At 45.3% G+C, this 23737-nt stretch overlaps 1 protein-coding gene across 1 annotated transcript; it reads left to right on the forward strand.

Moving 5' to 3' along the window:
• Positions 1–98: 98 nt before the first annotated feature.
• Positions 99–22394, forward strand: LOC101486903 (haloacid dehalogenase-like hydrolase domain-containing 5). Its single transcript, XM_024800306.2, has 10 exons — positions 99–896; positions 1108–1299; positions 1455–1646; positions 2879–2991; positions 4697–4790; positions 5025–5058; positions 5135–5309; positions 5389–5565; positions 6860–7025; positions 22034–22394. The coding sequence occupies exons 2-10, from the start codon at positions 1246–1248 to the stop codon at positions 22220–22222; spliced, it is 1194 nt and encodes a 397-aa protein (XP_024656074.1). The 5' UTR covers positions 99–896; positions 1108–1245; the 3' UTR covers positions 22223–22394.
• The last annotated feature ends 1343 nt before the right edge of the window (positions 22395–23737 follow it).

The raw sequence follows: 23737 nt of genomic DNA on the forward strand, positions 1-23737 counted from the left end.
ACTTTTCTTGCTTATAGTGAACCTCAGGTCTGCCCCCTGCTGGACAGTGAAGTGAACAAATTTCATTGAGGGGAAAGAAATGTTGACTTTTAAGAGAATATCGGCACCAAACCACAGCAGCAGTCTCCTCCGGGCGCTTTTAACGTAGAGACTCGACAGCAATTTAGTGCAACTGATCTCAAAACTGGGAAAAAGAATCACAAACGTCATGATTTTTAGGAAAAAGTTCATTGTGACAGACTGGCGTGCATCCTCTCACCTGTGACAGCTAAAATAGGCTCCACCCCCCATGACCGTGACATGGATAAGCAGAAGAAAATGGCTGGAACATGTTTGTGCAGCTAAATTTGTTTTATTCTTTTGTTTTGTTTTGTTTTTACACGTTTTCATTTCCTTTCCAGCTGGATATCACAAAGGTTTTCCATCGCTATGGTAACGATGCTCTGCTTCTTCTTCTGTGTTGGCCCTCATATTCACACTACCTTTAACCTCAGCAGCAGCAGGGGTCAAAGGTTCATCAGCAGTACCTCGCTGTACTGTCAACACTGAGGTTACTGCAGTACTTCAGTCTGTGTCATCATGTGGCTTCAATCTGCCTGTTGATTGGTGGCAGCATTCTGCAGCATGTGGCTGATTAATGACCTGACGCTTCATGTGATGTCATGTGAGGAGGAAACGGCTGTGTGTGTGTGTGTGTGTGTGTGTGTGTGTGTGTGTGTGTGTGTGTGTGTGTGTGTGTGTGTGTGTGTGTGTGTGTGTGTGTGTGTGTGTGTGTGAGTGCGCGTGCGTCTGCTTCAGCGTCCTTATCTCCAGTGAACCAATCGTGACCCTGAACCTCAACTTGAAGCTGAACCTGAGGTGCTGTTGGATCCAGGTGACTCCTCCCACCTGTACAGGTACAGTTTACACTTCATTTATAGATCACATGTCTGAGACTTAAAGCTGAGTGTTTAGCTCAGGTAACAGGATCTATTTTTCAATTCCTGTTATCAGCTTAATATAGGAGCTAATCAACTAATGACCAAACTAACATGACCAGGTTATCTCGAGGCCACGCCTTCTTCTCCTCCACAGGTAACCCATCCCTCATCTCTGTCTGTGTCACAGGAAAATACCGTACCGTCAGCTGAGCAGAAGCTTTTTTTGTGGTGACAACGCAAGTGTGCTGCATCAGGCTCCTCCCACTGGTGACATCGCAGCTGTGTGGATATAAAGAGCGATGAGCGGCAGAGGGACCTGCGCGTCATGTGGTGTCGAGGTTTCCTGCAGCAGACGGTCAGACATGTTTCCAGCAGGCAGGTCAGTGTGTGTGTTATGACATCCTATGAACCCAGACTGATAACTATTGATAATCTATTGATCGTGTCTTACTGTTTGTCGGACAACAGCAGGCTTCTTCACATGATGGAGGAAAAGTGAATAACTTGTCTTTCTCTCTCGTACCTGTCCGTCAGGCGGGCGTCATCTTCGATGTGGATGGCGTCCTGGTGCGTGGGTCCGCCGTGATCCCAGCTGCTCGGCGAGCTTTCAGGAAGCTCCTGGACAGTAACAACAACTTCCTTTTTCCCACTGTCTTCGTCACCAATGCAGGAAGCTGCCAGAGACACCACAAAGCCCAGCAGCTGTCTCACCTGCTGGACGTCCAGGTAGGAGGCTGCAGAACTTCCTGTTTTGATTCCAGCTGTGTAGGCGCCGTTTATCGATCGATTATTTAAGCTTTTTTGGACTCTTACGTATAATTTAACACAGTCAGCCTGTTTCCTCACCTCTCAGTGAGCCTCCTCCCTACCTGTGTGTGTGTGTGTCTCAGGTGATTCTGGTAAAGTTAATCTGTGCTCACCGTGTTCTCGCTGTGGAAGCTGTGACACGGCTGCATAAACACACTGAGGGCTTCTCCGTGTTCACGGGACTCTGTTGGGCTTTAATGTCATTAATTTATAACTTTAAGAGGTCCCATGACTCTAAATTCAACTCAGGAGGTGATGAAGAGGAGAGGAGGAAGATAGCCCTAACATCACATGACTGTCACATGGTGCGAGGGGTTGGCTCTGGTTGGTAGAGCTGCTGATACAAGTACCGATACTTTTACTCTTTAAAGGCAGCTGATGCAGGAGAGCAGAATCATCTATCTGCTAATTCTGAACACTTTTTACTGACCATTAAATTACTGTGACTTTGACTTTACACAGTAATGAGTTAACACAATAAAACACACCTTTCAGCTCTTATTTTGAAGAGCTGGATGTAACTGTTCCTGTCTCTGAGCAGCTCAGCTGACCCGTGTCACGACTCATGTGTGTTATTCTTGTTGTGAATGTTATGAATTTAACACCTTTAACCTCCGTTACAAATGAGCCCGTGTGGCTCAACACTGTGTAACATGATGTCAGACAGTGACATTTATTCAAATTAGTTCATTGTTTTGCCATGAACATTTTTAAGGCTGTTAGTGTTCACGTGCTAACATTAATGCGATTAACATTCATGTGGATCGCAGAACGGACAGACTTTGGATAAACTGACAGAGACATTTCAGGGACTTCGAGTCATTCTGCGCTCCAGATGGGTTACTTGTGTTAAAAATTTTAATTGCATTATGTTAACATTGACAGCCCTAAAATGTTTTAATTCATTGTGTTGTTGCTCATATCTGTGCTGTGATTGGACGCCAGGATTCATCCTGAATCCTCCTGACTTGAATGTAGAATCATGGGACCACTTCAAGTCTACAGCGCATCCGAGGGTCCATTTTTAAAGCATGGCTCACACTAAAGAACATCAGCGCGTCACTTTGTCTCGTGGAGGCGCCGTCAGTGGCTGGGTCCATCTTTTATCTACAGCTGTTCTTCGGACCACTCATGTCTCTCTCTGTCTGTAGATCACGCCGGAGCAGGTGGTCCTTTCCCACAGTCCTTTGCAGATGATGAAGAGTTTCCACGATAAATGCGTCCTTGTGTCTGGACAGGGGCCGGTGACACACATCGCCAACACGTATCCTCCTCAAAGTTCATCAGGGTCAGAAAACTGCAGACAGGACCTCATCCTGGTGCTCACAGAAAGATCACGAGGAGTTCCAGGAAGCAGGTTTAGCTGCAGCTCTGATTGCGCTAACCCTGAGATGAAGGAAACTTTTCTGTCCCAGAAATACTGTTAACCTCTACTCTGAGTCAGTTACCATGGTAACAGACTCCAAACTAACCTGCTGGCTGCCATGGTTTCTCTCTGACTCCTCCCCTCTGCTGCACCTGAACCAGCCAACTGACTCATTTCCTCATTCAAGTCAATTCTGTCCAAGCTCAGAGCAAACAATTAATCTGCAGATGTTTTTACAAAAACTATGATAATCAATCACACTGATGGATAAATGGATCTTATTTGAGTGAAGTTCAGGCTGAGATGACTTTAAAACTAAAGCTGAACTAAATGTGTTTAAAGTCACTGCAGACAGTCTGACTGTAATCGTGAAATGTAACCACTGAAAATCACCTGAGTCGGCCTCGGCAGGTCGACCCAGAACCAGATCAGCCAGAACATGGGCTCCGTGACGGATCAGCAAACAGAGTCCACTTGCACAGCAGGACGGATCGAAACAGATTTTTGATCAGGGATTCAGATCGGATTCGTCCCAGATGTTTTTTTTTAACTTTTTTTTAGCTTGAAGCTGATATTAGAGCGACATTATCAGCATTTTTATCCAGTTATGACAGAACTCAGGGAATTCTTTATTTTTACTGGAATTTTTGAAATAATGAAATGGTCGTTAACTGTAGCAAACAGTTTTTAATTAAAAACAGACTCGAGTGCAGATCCCTCTTGGACTTCAGATGAATAATTAGATTTAAAATCAGATCTAAAATTAGGATTCATGAGCACGGTGGCACGGTGGTTAGCACTGTTGCCGCACAGCAAGAAGGTCCTGAGTTCAATTCCACCATCAGCCCGGGGTCTTTCTGTGTGGACTTTCTCCTCGTGTTTGCGTGGATTTGCGTGGATTCTCCCCGGGTACTCCGGCTTCCTCCCACAGTCCACAGACATGCAGTTAGGTTAATTGATCAATCTCCACTATCTAAATTGCCCATAGGTGTGAATGTGAGTGCGAATGGTTGTCTGTCTCTGTGTGTTAGCCCTGCGACAGACTGGCGACCTGTCCAGGGTGTACCCCACCTCTCGCCCTATGACAACTGGGATTGGCTCCAGCGCCCCCACAACACTGAAAAGGATAAGCGAATGGATGGATTCAAGTTGTGATAGCTGACATTATTAAAAATTACATCATTTCTGTCTGCATTGATGAAATCGGTGGTGCAAAGTGATTAAACTGATAAATGTCTTTGCATTCTTCGGTTCCCTGGATTAAAATCAAAGCGCTTTCTTGGCTTTCTTTCTCTACTTGCGCACATGCTTAACTCAGGCTCAACATGCTCAGAGTTGGCTGAACTAACTCTGATCAGCTGATCACCTCAGAGTTTGTTTTTAAACTCGGAGTTTGATGAACACAGTTCCTGGAATACCCCCCAGGTTAACCTTAATCCTGCTTGTTAATCTGATTTTAACAAATGTTTCCAAATATTTGTCTGGATGATGAGACACTGTGAGGTGTTTTTCACTCAGACAGATTTTTTTGATTGCGGGACTTTAATTGTCGGAACGTCTGAATGAAAAATCTGGGTGTTGCAATCCTGAATGGCTCTTCCAGTTTGGGTTTTCAGAGGGTGATGACCATGGAGCAGCTCTCAGAACACCACCCCCTGCTGGACATGGTGGACCACAGCAGGAATCCCACACTTCCTGTGAGTCCTGCAGACATTAAACTCAGAGCCATTTGTGCAAACAGTTTCTGATTGGTGAGAATAAGACTTCGTTCTACCTGGTAAATAGTGCTGATTTTTTTTTTTTTTTTTTTTTTTAAAAAAGCAAAAATGGCAGTAATCAGTAAGTTAAATTGCACTCCACATGCTCATTAGTGTTTCTTCTTCCAGAGTTATGTTTGTTCATTCCATCATCACTTTGTTTGTTTGTTTCAGTCATCTCCACCACAGAGTCTCCCCCAGATACAAGGTAAGACAGCCAACACACAGGAAGTGGAATGGCTTTTCTTCATCAGCTCCTTTTCTGACTTTCGGTGTTTCCATAGCGATCATCCTGTTTGGGGAGCCAGTCAGATGGGAGACCAATTTGCAGCTGCTGATTGACGTGCTTCTGACCAATGGCAGGCCAGAGTGTGGGTATGACACCCAGCTTTCACCACAGCTGCCAGTCTTAGCCTGCAACACGGACTTGCTGTGGATGGCTGAGGCCCCATCACCACGGTAACAACCACAGACTTACCACAGGTGCTAAAGTGGAGGCGTCCTGCTGATGGCTCTGACTGCTGCTGTGTTGCTGTAGGTTTGGCCATGGGATGTTCTTACTGTGTCTGGAGTCAGTCTACAGGAAGCTGACGGGTCGGGAACTGGAGTACAAGGCACTGCTGGGAAAACCCAGTCTGGTAACCTACCAGTATGCTGAGCAGGTGTTGCGACAGCAGAACTGCAACCGCAGGCTGAACACCATCTATGCCGTGGGGTAACCAATATCATCCATATCGAAATCTGTAACAAATAACAACAACACTGTAACCCCATCTGTAACAACATCACTATCTGTAACAACATCACTATCTGTAACAACATCACTATCTGTAACAACATCACTATCTGTAACAACTCCATCTGTAACAACTCCATCTTTAACGACATTGGTAACGACTCCATCTGTAACACCATCTGTAACAACATCACCATCTGTAACAACATCACTATCTATAACAACATCACTATCTGTAACAACTCCATCTGTAACAACTCCATCTTTAACGACATTGGTAACGACTCCATCTGTAACACCATCTGTAACAACATCACCATCTGTAACAACATCACCATCTGTAACAACATCTATAATGACATCTGTAACAAAATCACCATCTGTAACAACATCTATATCAACATCACCATCTGTAACAACATCTATATCAACATCACCATCTGTAACAACATCTATATCAACACCATTTGTAACAACTCCTATATCAACACCATCTGTAACAACTCCATCTAGAACAACTCCATCTGTAACGACATCTATATCAACACCATCTGTAACGACATCTATATCAACACCATCTGTAACAACTCCATCTAGAACAACATCTATATCAACACCATCTAGAACAACATCTGTATCAACACCATCTGTAACGACATTGGTAACGACTCCATCTGTAACACCATCTGCAACAACACCATCTATAACAACACCGTCTCTAGCCACACATCTGTAACTCCATCTATAACAACACCGTCTGTGACATCATCAGTAAAACATCATCTATAACAACATCTGCTGATAGCTCCTCCTCTATTTGATTGTCCTGTTATTGTGGCAGTTTCACTTTTCCAACTGAGAAATAAAGCAGTTCCTAATTGGGAATTGGTCAGATAAATAAAAAATAAAGTATAATTTAATCATGGCTTTGTTTGTAGTTGTGCTGGAAATTTCGTTTGATGTGTCAATCACATATTTTAATCATGTCATATTAGTAATAGTAACATCACTTTCTCACTTTAGTATAACAAGCTCTTTCCTGACACCAGTTGTATGCATGCATGTAGAATGTTATCACTCACATGGTGGTGCAATTTAATTTAAGATTTTCCACAACAAAGTTTTGAATGCTTTTGAGTTTAATTAATTAATTATAGATTTTACACTGCATCTTGCAGCCCACCAGCAATCACTTGATGGTGTGACCCAGCGTCACACTTTGGGAACCAGTATCTACTTTATTGGCTAATCCAACTGTCTTCTTGTTTCCTAGTGACAACCTAATGACGGACATCTATGGTGCTAACTTGTACAACCGTTACCTGGGTCAGCGGCATGCTGCTGTGACAACCACCACCAGGCTGGTTGCCCGGGGAATGGGAAGTGAGGTGATGGCAGAGGAGGAGCCAATGTCTGCAATTCAGTGCCACTCTATCCTGGTACGTACATCACCTTTGAGGTTTACATCTTTCTTTTTTTGAATGGTGGATGGTCATTAAAAAATGAATTTAAATAATGAGGTTGGAGTGCAAAGGCTGTGATTCTAGCATCTACATGGATGTTAAAAACATCCACAGTAATTATTTTATCTGAGCTGAGCACTAAATCAAATAAAAAGTCTGAGAAATCAGACAGAAACTCTGTGTAAGGTCCAGATGGAGGATAGATAATAATCAATAAGACTGGTTTCTGAGTTTTACAGCTGCGGTGGACAAGGCTAAGCATCAGGCTTTCAAATGAATTAAAAGTCTAAAGTTGCACACCGATTCGATATTGATTTTAGGGACCTCAGATTGGCGTAACCGGGTGTCATTACTGCTGACATGAATTACGATTTTACTGAATTTACGTTTACCCTTACCCAGCAGTTTTAAATTTCCTTCAATGTCGCCTGCTCTGGCCCCTGGAAGACAATTGACTATGGTTGCCGGTGTCTCTAGCTTCACATGTCTGAGAACAGAATCACCAATTACCAGAGTTTGACCCCCGGCGGGTGTGTCACCGAGTGGGGAAAAACGGTTAGACACATGAACAGGTTGGTGGTGTACCTGGGGCTTCTGTTTAGGACTATGCTTCCTCCTCACCGTGACCCAGCCGCCCTCTTTCCCCAGCTGCTTGGGGTCTGCCGGGGAACAGCTAGCGGGGCCTACGCTATCTTCGGCTGCACCAGCTACAGGGGCCTGGCTAGCTACGGGTGAATGAAGGGTGCGAAGCCGAGTCTCCAATTTAGCAGAGGTGACAAAAGTACAGACATTCTGCTTCCGGTGGCTCGTAGCACCGCATGGCCGCATAGAGAGTGACCTCCGGCACCAACCGTGTGTTTTCCCCGGACTCGAGAGCTGTATTAGGGCTACATTGCCATTTTTCGACGCAAGAATGAGTGGGGATAAATCTAAAAAGGGAGGATACGGGCTACGAAACATTCTTGACTGTGAAATGGAGAAGGACGCCGCGGCTAGTGAGGCAAGCCTCTCATCGGGACAAGATGGCGACCGAGGTGAAGGTCTGGTTTGGCTTCGGGATGCTGTGAGTAGCGTACTGGTGGCTGAAATGGCTACATTGCGAACCAAATTGAAAAGTGACTTCAAAGCATTCGGTACGGAATTTCGGGAGGATATAAAGAAGCAAATGGCTGAACTCTCTAAGGAATTGAATCAAAGACTACACGAGATGGCGGATCAGGTAGAGGAGATGACTGGTCGGCTAAAGCACGTCGAGGACAACATGGCTGACTCGGAACGCTGGGACACTGTCAAAGGAGCTTGCAAAGAAAAGCGTCTGGACTTCTTTAAGTTGCTTGAAGACGTTTCACCTCTCATCCGAGAAGCTTCTTCAGTTCTAAGGTCAAATGGTGGAGAGTCCCAGATATAAACCTAGTGGGAGTATCCCCCCACAGAGGGACAAAAGGACCCCCTGATGATCCTCTAATCGCCTGAGCCAAGGTGTGAAACTGGGCGTGGGTCCCAATCAGCCAGAGTTTCGGGTGAGTTCATTGTGAAACCTGGCCCCACCTTATCATGCGAATTCCTGAGGTCAGATGGCCCAGGATGTGAGTGGGCGTTAAGGCGTCTGGGAAGGATCTCAAAACTGGATTATAGATGGCAGAGAGTTGGTGTCGTAAACCCCCGCCTCTGTTCAAAGATGGTCGCTCACAGTGGACATAGATGGCTTCTTTCACTCCTCTTTCTGTCCTCTCTGTCCAAAATGTGAACATTGGCATCCTCGAAAGAGTGTCCTTTATCCTTAAGATGCAGATGGACTGCTGAGTCTTGTCCTGTGGAGGTGGCTCTTCTGTGTTGTGCCATGCGCTTGTGAAGTGGCTGTTTGGTCTCTCCAATGTAGAGGTCTGGGCATTCCTCGCTGCACTGTACAGCATACACCACATTGTTAAGTTTGTGTTTTGGTGTTTTGTCTTTCGGGTGAACCAGTTTCTGTCTGAGTGTGTTGCTGGGTCTGAAATGCACCGGGATGTCGTGCTTGGAGAAAACTCTCCTGAGTTTCTCTGATACACCGGCTACATAGGGGATGACAATGTTGTTGCGTCTGTCCTTCTTATCCTCCCTCGCTGGTGTCTGGTCTTCTTTTCTGTGCCTCTTTGCTGACTTTAAGAACGCCCATTTAGGATAGCCGCACGTTTTGAGTGCTTCCTTTACATGTGTGTGTTCCTTCTTTTTTCCTTCAGGCTTAGAGGGAACATGTTCTGCCCGGTGGTGTAGGGTCCTAATTACTCCAAGTTTGTGTTCCAGAGGGTGATGGGAGTCAAAGAGGAGGTACTGGTCCGTGTGTGTGGGCTTCCCGTAAACTTCGATGTTGAGGTTGCCGTTCTCTTCAATGTGCACGGCGCAGTCCAGGAAAGGCAAACAGTTGTCCTTTGTGTCTTCCCTGGTGAACTTGATGTTTTTATCCACAGCGTTGATGTGCGCAGTGAAGGATTCCACTTCTTGTGTCTTGATTTTGACCCAGGTGTCGTCCACATATCTGTACCAGTGGCTGGGTACTCTTCCTTTGAAAGAGCCAAGAGCCTTCCTTTCCACTTCCTCCATGTAAAGGTTGGCTACAATAGGTGACACGGGGGAGCCCATGGCACAGCCATGTTTTTGTCTGTAAAAGCCTTCGTTATATTTGAAGTATGTTGTGGTGAGGCAGAGGTCTAACAGTGTGCAGATCTGATCGGGTGTGAAGTTGGTCCTGTCCTCCAAGGAGCTGTCTTCTTGTAGTCGTTTTCTGACAGTCTCCACGGCCTCCTTGGTGGGTATGCAAGTGAAGAGAGAGACTACATCAAAGGACACCATGGTTTCATCTGGATCCAGGGTAAGTTTCTGGACCTTGTCGGTGAAGTCGGTGGAGTTCTTGATGTGGTGTGGGGTGTTCCCCACGAGAGGAGCAAGGATGGTAGCAAGGTGTTTAGCAATGTTATAAGTGGCTGAGTTTATGCTACTGACTATGGGTCTGAGTGGGACAGCTTCCTTGTGGATTTTAGGAAGTCCGTAAATGCAGGGTATGGCATCCCCTGGGTAAAGGCGGTGATATGCAAGGCGGTCAGTGATTTTGTCCTTTTCAAGGTCCTGAATGCAAGCTATAACTTTCTTTTTGTAGCTGCTCTGTGGGGGGAAACTCCCACTAGGTTTATATCTGGGACTCTCCACCATTTGACATTAGAACTGAAGAAGCTTCTCGGATGAGAGGTGAAACGTCTTCAAGCAACTTAAAGAAGTCCAGACGCTTTTCTTTGCAAGCTCCTTTGACTACGATGACCTGGATGACTGAGAACCTTCACAGACAACGCTGGGACATTGGTGTTAGGGATACACTTGTGCAGCTGTTGGAAAATCAACAGGCGCTTCAGGAAAAGGTGTCCGATATGGAGGGCCGCGCTAGGCGCAAAAACATCCGGATCTACGGTGTACCGGAAAACTCGGAGGGCTCGTCGGTGACTACCTTTGTTGAAAATCTGATCAAAGAACACCTAGGCGAAGATTTCGGCCTGGACCGTGCTCTCGGCATTGAGCGCGCACACCGCGCGTTGGGACCAAAAACCACCCCCGAACGCCCCACCACACTCAATAATAGTGCGCTTCCTCCGGTTCTCCGTTAAAGAAGAGATTCTCCGCACGGCATGGAACAAAGGGGTACATATCCAAAACAAACGGGTGTATTTCGATCATGACTACTCCCTGGAAGTGCAGAAAAGGAGACGGGAATATATCCCAGTTAAGAAGGCTTTGAAGGACAGGGGGATCCGCTTCCAGACACTACTAAGTAAGATGCGAGTGTTTTATGCGTCAGGCAATGTCCTATATAATACCGCGACCCAAGCTGCCGAGGATTTAAGAAAGCGGGGAATAGCCGTGGGTAAGATCACTTTGGGGAACCAAACCAACAGGATGACAGAGGACACTTCCTACTTCCTTGGGAAACGCAGACAGCACACTGCGGGGGCGGCTTCCAGCAGCACGTGTGGGAAAAACTCCAAGCATTCCGGAGGGAGCAAGAAAAAGTGCCAGCAGACGAGTGAACAGCTGATGGCGGGACAACGGTGAGATAGCTGGCGGTAGAGTTTTGATAATCTAACCGCAGGAACACTGACTTTCGTATCCTTCAGAATTCATATTTCTTTAGGTTGGTGCCTACGGACATGGTTAGAGAACCACCACGTTATGTCTAGTAGCGATAAGAGACTGTTTTTGCTTATTCTTTGCCCTTTTTTGGCTTTTTTGTCGGTCACTCCCCTCTTGTCGGATGAGGAGCCCCACCTTGTGGCCAGTCCCCTCAATGTCAAAGGACACTCTTATATCCTTTGTATTGGAAGCTCTTGTTAATGTTTGGTGTGTTTGCTGTTCAGTGAGTTCTGGTTGTGATGTTCTGAGGTCTGGGTTGATTATGTTGTATTCCACATCTCCACTTGATGGCTTATAATTTCTATAAAATGCTGTCACTAAATGTAAATGGCCTGAATAGCCCTATTAAAAGAAGCAAATTAATTTGCCAAATTGAAAAAGGAGACCGTAGATTTGGCATATTGGCAAGAAACTCATCTAGACAATGCAGAACATGAGAAATTAAAAAAGATGGGTTTCAGACATACATTCTATTCATCGTATAGGGCCGGGAAAAAACGAGGAGTAGCTATCCTTATCTCAAATAAAATAAAATTTGAACATATATCTACTATAAGTGATAAGGAAGGTCGGTTTGTTTTAGTAAAAGGTAGAATAGAGAATAAGGCGGTCACACTATTAAATGTCTATGCAACCCCCGGGAAGCAACGCAAGCTTCTTTAAGAAGATATTTGATTTGATCTCTAAGGAAACGGTGGGAACTCTTATTTGTGCAGGAGATTTTAATTTACTGTTAAATCCCAGATTAGACTCAAATAATAGGGACAGGAAAAGCACGTCTGGAGGGAAACGGGTTAAAGGAATGTTAATGGAATTAGGACTTATTGATGTGTGGCGATCTATCCATGGGTCAGCGTCAGGATTCACTTTTTACTCTGCTCGACACTCAGTGCATTCGAGGATAGATTACTGTTTTATGTTTAATAGGGATTTAGACAGGATAAAAGATTGCAGAATAGGTCCAAGAGATGTCTCTGACCACAGTGGACTTTATATAACGTTACATTTGGACGGGACACGGAAGACAACTTTGTGGAGACTAAATACCGGTATGTTAAATGATCCCGCTTTTGTGAAACAAATGACAGCCGATCTTAACTTGTACCTGCAGGACAATAATGGAGACACAAATCACAGTATTGTGTGGGATGCAGCCAAAGCTGTCCTCAGAGGAAAAATAATTGCGTGGTCGACCATGATTAAAAAGAAAAAGTCACAAGAATTGTTACAACTGCAGAATAGATTAATGGCCTTGGAACAGTCAGGTCTAAAGGATAAAAATACTACAGTAACCCACCAGATCAGACCGATTAAGCAGGAGATAGATAAGATATTGAGCGAAGAAGTAGAGAAAAACATAAGATTTATGAAACAGAGGTATTATGAGGCGGGGCCTAAGGCGGCGAAGCAGTTGGCGTGGCGGATTGGAAAACAGCAAGCTGAAAATAATATTTATAAGATTAGAGACCCGGTTGGTAACAATGTTGTAACTGACCTGGATAAAATTCAAAAAGCGTTTGAAATGTATTACAAATCCTTATATAGTCAATCTACTCAGGGTGATGTAAATAAGATGACTGACTTTTTGAATTCCTTAGACCTGCCTACGATTGGTCGAGAGGCAAATAATAAGTTAACGTCCTTAATATCTCGGGAAGAAATAATTAAAGCTATTTCTTTTAAAGCCTTAAATCCAATAAATCACCAGGTACCGATGGGCTCCCTGACGAATGGTACAAAACCATGAGGGAAAGCCTTCTTCCCCTGTTGGAAACTAGTTTTAATTATATTTTGAAAGGAGGTCTGGTACCTCCTTCTTGGAAGGAGGCCTTCATATCTGTTTTGCCAAAGGGGAGGACAGGATAGACTAAACTGCAAATCTTATAGGCCGATAAGTGTCCTGAACTCAGACTATAAACTATACACAACTATTTTGGTGCGAAGAATGGATGCTGTAATGCCTTCTTTGATTGATGAAGACCAAACGGGTTTCTTGAAAAATAGACAAACCCACGATAATATTAGCCGAGCTTTACACATCATCGAACACATTAATAATAAGAAAAAAAGCTCAGTTATTCTTAGTTTAGATGCTGAAAAAGCATATGATTCAGTGAATTGGGACTTCCTCTTCCTAGTGATGAAAAGATTTGGTTTCTGTAGCGAGTTTATAAGATGTTTCCAAGCTCTTTATTCTCTCCCTACTGCCAGAATAAAAATTAACGGTAGCCTCTCCGATACTATTTTTCTAGAACGAGGATGTAGACAGGGGTGTCCAGCAAGCCCCTTCCTCTTCAACTTGTTTATCGAACCTCTAGCCCAGGCTGTACGTCAGGAAGCATCGTTGAAAGGGATTGTAATAGGAGGGGACGAGTACAAGGTGTGTTTATACGCAGACGATGTCTTGGTGACAATCATGGATCCCAGCTCAGGTATACCAGTGTTAATGGGGATGTTGGAAACATATGGCCTGTATTCAGGGTATGTCCTTAATGTCAAAAAAACTCAAGTTCTGTCATTTAATTTTTCTCCGGACCAGACACTACTGGCAAAATTCAAGTTTAATTGGGAGGCAACTGCTATCAAATATTTGGGAGTGTTTCTGCCTAGAGATCTGACACAACTGTACGATATTAATTACAGTCGTATTAATAGAGAAATATATAGCAATCTCAACATTTGGGCCTTGCTCCCTCTCGACCTTGGCAACAGGATACAGATAATTAAAATGAGTATTCTTCCCAAACTACTCTATCTTTTTCTTGCTTTACCTATTCAAATTCCAGAGAAGCCATTCAGAGAATGGAATAAACAGATTTCGAGATTCATTTGGCTTAACAAAAGACCAAGGGTGAAGTTCTCTACTTTTCAGTTGCCGAAAGAAAAAGGGGGCTTGGCTCTACCTTCATTAAGGAATTACTACTTATCTGCTCAGCTGAGGTCCTTGGTGTGTTGGTGTAATCCATCTTTTTGTGCGAGGTGGAAGACGATTGAGATGTCTCTCTCAGACACGCCAATCCAGTCTAGACTTGGTCACGCAGCTTCTGATTTGGACGATACCTTGACGCCCAGCCACTGGGTCACTTTTACATTAAAAATATGGAGGGGAGTGGTCAAGCAGGCGCAACTCCAGGAAGAGATAAAACTTCTGAGGTGGCCAGCGTATGACCCTGATTTTTTTACCTGCTTCCCACGATAGTAGATTTAAACAATGGGTGTGGCATGGAATCACTGCTGGGTGTTTGGTTATTGTAAAATCTAAAATTATGGCTTTTGATACCCTATGCAAGACTTACGATCTCGAGAAACAAGACTTTTTTCGATACTTGCAACTCCGTGACTATATTGGCAAAAGACTGAAGAGCTGTGTCCGTGGAGACTTCTCGATTGTTAATATTTTCACTCCAACATGTGGCGGGACTTCTGCTGGAAGAACATTATACGCTATTTCATAACGCCTAAACAGAAGTCTAAATTCAGTGCTACACCTGCGTTTTGCTGGAGGAATTGTGGGGAAGACATGGCTGATTACGGTCATGTATTCTGGTCCTGCCCACTCATACAACCCTTCTGGACGGAAGTTGTAAAGATAATTTCAGAGGTGTTGGGATTCCACGTGTCTCGTACATTTACCTCATTGTATCTGGGATATTTTACAGACGATTTAGCTGCAGATGATGTTTATCTTCTGAAAGTTCTCTTGGCTTCTGCGAGGAAGGCCATAACAAAACGCTGGCTCTGTAGAGACCCTCCCACTGTAACACTTTTTACCTCTATAGTGGAAGACGTCAAATTGATGGACTGTATGACTTTCACTCTGCGACTGCAGGGAGATTTGGGAAGGAGACGATGGAGAAAATGGCTGGACTTTACAGCTTGTGGCAGCGCCCTTTAATGCATAGAATTAGTAATGCAGACTTGCTGACATATGTATGTGTGGATGTGCAGATGTATGTACGGACGTATGTTATCTTCCCATGACCTCATACTGTTTCTGTTTTTTCTTTTTCTTTTTTCTTTTATCTTGTTGCATAAAAATGTTCCTAAACAAATAAAAATTGTCAAAAAAAAAGTACCGACATTCTTTATTTAACTAGAAGTACAGGCACTTTTGTTTAAAAAACAAAAAAAAAGTATTGAATCAACTTCTTTACTTAAGTAAAACTGAAAAGTACGGGCTCTGAAATGTACTCAAAGTAAGAAAATAAAAAGCGGTTCCTTGAACAACAATTCTACCACCTATTTGTATATAAACAGAGCTTTGTGCATTATCAATATGATTATTATTATTATTATTATAAAATAATAATTTTTTTTCCCCCGACGGAACAGTTTACCCTGCCTGGGATAGGGTTACCGGGGCCCCGCCCTGGAGCCAGGCCCGGGGAGGGTGCCCGAGGGCGAGCGTCTGGTGGCCAGGCCTTAGTCCATGGGGCCCGGCCGGGCACAGCCCGAAGAGGAGACATGGGCCCATCCTCCCCCAGGCCCACCACCCGCAGGAGGCGCCATAGGGGTCGGGTGCATTGTGTGCCGGGTGGCGGCCAGGAGCGGAGGCCCTGGCGCACTGACCCCCGGCTGCCAAGACTGGCAATAGGGACATGGAATGTCACCTCTCTGGTGGGGAAGGAGCCTGAGTTAGTGCGTGAGGTTGAGAGGTACCGGCTAGATATAGTCGGGCTCACCTCTACACATGGCTTGGGCTCTGGAACCAGTCTCCTGGAGAGGGGCTGGACTCTGTCTCAGTCTGGAGTTGCCCCTGGTGAGAGGCGGCGGGCTGGGGTGCAATGGCGTGTCCAGCGGGGTGGCCTGGGGGGGCACAGGCCACCCCCCCAACCAGACTGGCCACCCCAGGTGCCACCCCAAAGGCAAAACAATAAAATTCAATCAAATATCAAATGTCCGATTATGTTTTCACGGTGAAGCTCAGATATCCGAGTGTAAGTGAATGCAGCATCGGCTTCTGCGCTATGTGCATCACGTTAGCAAAGGTAGGAGAGCCAAGCACGAAAGACGCACTGCAGGAAACAATTTTTCGGTGAAAGAAAATGAGGACAGAATAAATGTCCCGGTAAGTAATATTAAGTTTGTTGTGTTTAGTAAACTTCGGTGAAATTAGAATACCAAGGAAAAAAATAACACTTAAAGAATTATTGCAGCTGTGGAATATTTCAGACAGTATGCTACTGAGGGCAGCTAACATAAGAGTTATGAGTTATAAGATGTAATCTAAGTCGTAACATTGCTGTATGGAGCTGCAGATTTGGTTGCAGGTTAACATAGCTGGACTGGCCATCGGGCTTATTTGACTTATTTTTTATTTTTTTTGTAACGGCATGAACAATGAGAGGTGGTGGATTGGCCAGATGCAGGTCGATGTGTAGAAATAACTCCGTTGTTTGGTGGTGGCTATGACGGGGCTTCCACAGAGGCAGCAGGTGGATGAGGGAAGGGGAGGCAGGAGGAGAGCCCCGAGGCAGCCGCCAGTCCGAGTGTCAGGTGAACTGAACTTCAGGTAAGAAGTTATGAGCTGCAGTCTCTCTGGGTCAGATATAAACTAAGTTTAGGTGGAGTTTATTTTCATGTTGCTGACTTTTTACTGTCAGTTGCAATAACTCATACTGCGTTCTAGCCAGCTTGACGGAGTTTTTATACAGCTGGGTGGGTGCTATGATGTTACTGATAGTGAACTTTATTTTATTCATAAGGTTAGTAGAGTTGCCAACGGCTCCTTAAAAAAATGGAATGGTCCCTCATTCAGAGAAAATATTACACGTTTCGTATTGAGCTGAGAAGAGACGCAGTTTGTCCCGAACTTTAGCTAGAATGGAAAAAGACACAAAGCTGGAGTTATTCTGTGTGTTTACGCTGCACAGCTGCCTCTTCTCTCATTCTCTCCCCCTCCCTCTCCTGTTGCTACTTCAATCATGAAACTGATCAATGATCAGCTGATCGTCTCTCTTGTTTATTTATCGCCCACTTTGCACCAGAAAGAGGAAACCAGCAGATGTTGCGCTAAACAACAGCAGCACGTTTAAGCTTGATCAGCTGTTGTTAGAATGTATTTAATATTAATTTCTAGTATCAGCTGATGTTTGCTGGAGCCACAGCTGTAAAGCTGCTGGTCATGATGTCAGTTTAGATATGTGGTGAGAGGGAAACATGAAACCAGGAGATGTCCTTACTGAATCATCAGAGCTGAACAGGTGATGGAGAAACAGGTTTACCTTTTAGGTGACATGGATGAGTTGAAGGGAAGTTATGAACTGTTTCTGAGAGACAAATAGCACCAGGATCCTTTTTCTACGTAGCTGACAGCTGGTAACTGTGCAGGGGCGGGTCTAGCAAAGTTTTGCCAGGGGGCCAGGTAGGGCATTAACAGGGAGAGGGGGGCACAAAGAAATACTTTTCTTTCTTATTCTCATTTAAAATACCTAGTTTTTATTAAATAATTATCTAAATCTTACAACCAAAGTTTTTATCTGACGTAAAATGTATAGAAATCATACATATACCAAAAAGACTGTACATCACTGTCACAACAGCATTTGTTTTCATTCAAAGGCTTTATGGCTTTAATACCTGGTGGGCCGGTCAGTAGTCAAAATGCCCGATTTTCTGTCCCAGTCCAGCCCTGCAGGTTAATACTGGCAGTGTCACCATGCCAGCTGAATGTATTTTATCATCAGCCAGTGTTGTTCTTTATCAATATTACTAAAGTTTACCATAAGGCAGCATAGAAAGTATTTACTTGCTTTCAGGTTTTATTCAAATGTTAGTCTTTTCAGTTGTTTCCCCACTTTTTTCCTGTTTCAAAATCAAACACCAGTTTGTGAGAAGATTATCTTCTTTTTTTAACAGGCAGAGAAAGTTTTGCATTGGAACTGGCTAATTTGTCAATTGTTTGTTACAAATGTTCGTATTTTAATATTCAAAAATGTTTTTGCCCAAAACATATGTGCACTACATGTCAGTAAAAATACTATGCAAATATTGCTGTCCTTGAATGCTGAGTAAACACTGACAAAGCACTGATTGTATCTCTTGTACTTTATCAACGCAGTATCTAAAAACTTTGCACCGTAGTGGTTAAAATCTCATTCTAATAAGAGTTAAAAGTGCATTTGGTTATTAGGTTTATAGGATTATTGAATTATGGTTAATGGTTGGTAGAATTTTTTTTTAAAACATTATCTGCCAATTAAATCTGCCACCCTTCTCCAAATCTGTGCCCCTACCTGGCCCCCCCAACAAAAATTTTCTAGACACGCCACTGCTGGGGTGGGTATTCTAATATGCCCTCGGCTTGCTGCCGGTACGTTGGGGTTTTTCCCGGTGGATGAGAGGGTTTGTTCCCTGCGCCTTAGGGTCGGGGAACGGGTCCTGACTGTCATCTGCGCTTATGCGCCGAGTGGCAGTTCAGAGTACCCAGCCTTCTTAGAGTCCTAGGGGGTGGGGGTGCTGGAAGGTGCTCCACCTGGAGACTCTGTTGTCCTGCTGGGAGACTTCAATGCTCACGTGGGTAACGACATCGAGACCTGGAGGGGCGTGATTGGGAGGAACGGCCTCCCTGATCTGAACCCGAGCGGTGCTTTGTTATTGGACTTCTGTGCTAATCACAGTTTGGCCATAACGAACACCCTGTTCTAACATAAGAGTGTCCATAAGTGCACGTGGCACCAGGACGCTCTAGGCCGTAGGTCGATGATCGATTTTGTAATCGTATCACCAGACCTGCGACCATATGTTCTGGACACTCTGGTAAAGAGAGGGGCTGAGCTGTCAACTGATCACCACCTGGTGGTGAGTTGGATCAGGTGGCGGGGGAGGACGCTGGACAGACCTGGTGCACCTAAACGCGTAGTGAGGGTGTGCTGGGAACGTCTAGCAGAGGCCCCAGTCCGCGCGATCTTCAACGCACACCTCCGGCAGAGCTTCAACAGCATTCCGAGGGAGACTGGGGACATTGAGTCCGAATGGACCATGTTCAGCGTCTCCATTGCCGAAGCTGCTGCATTGGGCTGTGGCCGCAAGGTGGTTGTTGCCTGCCGTGGTGGTAATCCCCGAACCAAATGGTGGACACCAGAGGTGAAGGGAGCCACCAGGCTGAAGGAGTCCTATCGGGCTTGGTTAGCCTGTGGGACTCTGGAGGCAGCCGACAGGTATCGACAGGCCAAGCGGAATGCGGCTCGGGCAGTGGCTGAAGCAAAAACTCGGGTGTGGGAGGAGTTCGGAGAGGCCATGGAAAAAGACTTTCGGAAGACATTCTGGCAAACCGTCAGGCGTCTCAGGAGGGGAAAGCGGTGCTCTACCTGCACTGTGTATAGTGCTGGCAGAGCGCTGCTGACTTCGACTGAGAAAATTGTCAGGCGGTGGAAGGAATACTTCGAGGACCTCCTTAATCCCACTGACACGTCTTCCGAGGAGGAAGCAGAGTCTGGGGATGAGGGGAATGACCTGCCATTTTCCGGGGGCGAGGTCACTGAGGCAGTTAAACAACTCCTTGGTGGCAGAGCCCCTGGTGTTGATGAGGTCCGCCCCGAGTTCCTGAAGGCTCTGGACGTTGTAGGGCTGTCCTGCTTGACACGCCTCTGCAATGTTGCGTGGAGATCAGGGGCAGTACCTGTGGACTGGCAGACCGGGGTGGTGGTCCCCATCTTTAAGAAGGGGGACCGGAGGGTGTGTTCCAACTACAGGGGGATCACACTCCTCAGTCTCCCTGGGAAAGTCTATGCCAGGGTGCTGGAAAGGAGAGTTCGTCCGCTAGTCGAACCTCGGATACAGGAGGAACAATGCGGTTTTCGTCCTGGTCGCGGAACACTGGACCAGCTCTTTATCCTCTCGAGGATACTTGAGGGTGCATGGGAGTTTGCCCAACCAGTCTACATGTGTTTTGTGGACTTGGAGAAGGCATTCGACCGTGTTCCTCGGGGTGTCCTGTGGGAGGTGTTGCGGGAGTATGGGGTGTCTGGCCCATTGCTACGGGCCATTCGATCCCTATACAACCGTTGCAAGAGCTTGGTTCGCATTGCCGGCAATAAGTCAGACTCGTTCCCGGTGGGTGATGGGCTCCGCCAGGGCTGCCCTTTGTCTCCGGTTCTGTTCATAATTTTTATGGACAGGATTTCTAGGCGCAGCCAAGTGGCGGAGGGCTTTCGCTTTGGTGGCCTCAGAATCTCATATCTGATTTTTGCGGATGATGTGGTTCTGTTGGCTTCATCGGGTGAGGGCCTCCAGCTCGCACTGGAACGGTTCGCAGCCGAGTGTGAAGCAGCAGGAATGAGGATCAGCACCTCCAAATCTGAGTCCATGGTTCTCAGCCGGAAAAGGGTGGAGTGCCCACTCCGGGTCGGGGATGAGTTCCTGCCCCAAGTGGAGGAGTTCAAGTATCTCGGGGTCTTGTTCGCGAGTGATGGGAGAAGGGAGCCGGAGATCGACAGACGGATTGGGGCTGCAGCTGCAGTAATGCGGATGCTGCACCGGTCCGTCATGGTGAAGAGGGAGCTGAGTGTAAAAGCGAAGCTCTCAATTTACCGGTCGATCTACGTCCCTACCCTCACCTATGGCCATGAGCTGTGGGTAGTGACCAAAAGAACGAGATCGCGGATACAAGCGGCAGAAATGAGCTTCCTCCGAAGGGTGGCTGGCCTCTCCCTTAGAGATAGGGTGAGAAGTTTGGCCATCCGGGAGGGGCTCAGAGTAGAGCCGCTGCTGCTCCACATCGAAAGGAGCCAGCTGAGGTGGTTCGGGCATCTGACAAGGATGCCCCCTGGGCGCCTCCTGGGTGAGGTGTTCCAGGCATGTCCCACCGGGAGGAGGCCCCGGGGCAGACCCAGGACACGCTGGAGAGATTATATCTCTCGGCTGGCCTGGGAACGCCTTGGTATTCCCCCGGATAAGATGGAGGAGGTGGCTGGGGAGAGGGAGGTCTGGGCCTCTTTGCTTAGGCTGCTGCTCCCGCGACCCGGCCTCGGATAAAGCGGATGAAGATGGATAATTATTTTTTTGGTTGCCTACATTGTAGAGGGTGACTTTACCTCCACATCTGGACAAAAAAATGAGTACAGTCATAGGTTAAAGTGGGAAGGATTACTATGAGCACATCTGCACTCACTCCAGCCTGCTTTAACTTCCAAGTATAAACACTATAAATTATATCATTGAACCTAAAGTAATGAAAACATGAGGTGCAAAATGTAGGAAATTGTCAAAAATTAAATACTCAGATACATACACTTGAAATTTCTACTTCAGCACAGTAACGATGTATAATTACCTGGTTACTTCCCACCTCCCCAATTCAGTAATCCTGGCCTCCAGAGCTTTAAACAGGCTACATTTATGACATGTATTGTTATTAGTAAAGGAGGCCAAGGAGTGATTAAATGTCTGACACAAGGAGCAGGAAAGTGCAGGATGAACAGGTGAAGAGGCCCTGCTGCTAGCGACTCGGCTGCAAGCTAAGCGTAGCTAAGCTAAGCTAAGTTAGTGAATCCCTAAAGACAGTGAGTGAATACTGTGACTGTAATTAGTGGGTGAATCAACACAGAGTGCTCTTTGGATAAAGCATGTGACGATCACACCATAAGATAAGTCATTATCTAAAACTAAACAGGCTAAACAAAAACATCTGTGAACTGTAACAGGAACAGGAAGTGATACTGTATTGCAGAGAGAGCCAACACCAAGTCAGTAAATCAGGGCTATTAAGCCTAATTTTGATTTTGAGCATCAGCGATTTAGTCCTTCAAAATAAAAGCACATCTGAGGACATCTGAGTTCAAAATAATAAGAGTGCAAAAATGCTTATCTTCCCATGTACCTGTCCTCAGGTGTGCACAGGTGTCTACAATCCCCGTTTCCCACTGCCTAGTGACCAGAATAGCAGCATCATGGAGACGGTGTTTCACGGTCACAGAGACCTGGTACCGGAGCCTGACCTGATGGAGCCGAGTTACATGGTGGAGGACGTGGAGGCTGCTGTGGACCTGCTGCTGCAGCAGGAGGGCTCTGACCTCTGACCTTCACAACGGGAAACCTGCACCTGGTTCTCATCAACATACTCCTCTGCCTTTAATCAGAGCTGGTGCTAAATTAGATTGCCTGGAGGGACACACTCTCTCCTACTCTGATTGGTTGTTTCGTTGGAAAAAGTTCTGATCATCAGTGTGTTGAATAAAGTTTAGAAATCTCTGAATTGTGTTTTTATTTGGATATTTTTTGGCAGATATCATCACGTATCCTGAGGGGAGAATGACAGAAAGAGAGCAGCTTTATCTACATTTGTATCCGAGTACAGACACAGACAGGCTTCTGCTCTCACTGGCAGCCTGTCACGGTCAGCCACCAAAAGCTGCGAGGAGCAGATCACAGACACATGCTTCATCCACAAACATTCCAGACATACATAAGTACTAATAACTTTCTACATTCATGGGTCAGAATAAAGCTTTTATAATAACGTGAGATGTCTATTAGTCTTTGAATCTGTAAATGTAGAGCTGTGGAGCTTAGAGACGTGTTTGTTTCATTTAAACTCAGTCTTATCGAGTTTGAATGTTGTTGATAATCTCTCTGTGCTCCGTAGGAAAGACAAGATGATCTTGTAAATATGAAGATTCGTGTTCTGCAGTTTGGTGTGAAGGCCAACAAACTGTGTGGTTCCACTGTAACCTTGGTTCTCTGAGTGACAGACAGTCTCTCCACTCCGTTACATATTGCACCTGTACAGATAGCTTTTGTGCCTTTTGGCAGCAAAGCAGGGTTGGAGCTCACTAAGCACACATATGCACTACCAAGTGGACATCAATCGCTGGTTTCACTTCTGCACAGAGGTTTTATATGCAAGCTGTGGGGCATGGCCGGGCTACCCATAGCGTGTTAAAGAAGTATCCACACGTGTGTGTCAATACTGCAAATTTTGTTATTGGTCGGATACCAAGTAAATACAGGACCAGTGTTACCTATAGAAACGCTTTTAATCCTTCAGGAAGCCTGTCGGAGAGAACAGTGTGTCCTGATTTATAAGATAATTCATCATCAATCATTTTAAACATCATTAAATCACTGTAACTTGTACTTTCCACAAAAACAACATAACACAATAAAACACAGCTTTCAGCTTTTATTTAGGAGAGCTGAATGTAAACATGCCTGTCTCTAATGTGGCTGTAAATAAAACAGGCACCACAGAAAGGTTCAGACATGTTTCACAGCATGTTTGACAGATATTTGTTCTTTAAAAAAAGATTTCACACAGTTCAGAGGGCGCTGATTAACAATAACGTGAAATTACAATATGATATTGTAGCAGAAAGACTGAAGTCGTGTTTGGATACCATTAGAGATGACCGTCAGTCTTTATGCAAGGAACACATGTAAGTACCAAAGTCAGGTTGATTCTGGATGTGACGGATCAGAACTGAAAACAGGTTTATGTTCTTTATTGATATATTTGAAGCCTTTGATTCTGTAAACCACAAATTCTTAATCGATGTTTTGGACTACATTTTGGTCAGTACTTCAAAAAAGCATTA

The sequence above is a fragment of the Maylandia zebra genome, linkage group LG5, assembly GCF_041146795.1.
Source record: "Maylandia zebra isolate NMK-2024a linkage group LG5, Mzebra_GT3a, whole genome shotgun sequence".
NCBI lineage: Eukaryota > Metazoa > Chordata > Actinopteri > Cichliformes > Cichlidae > Maylandia > Maylandia zebra.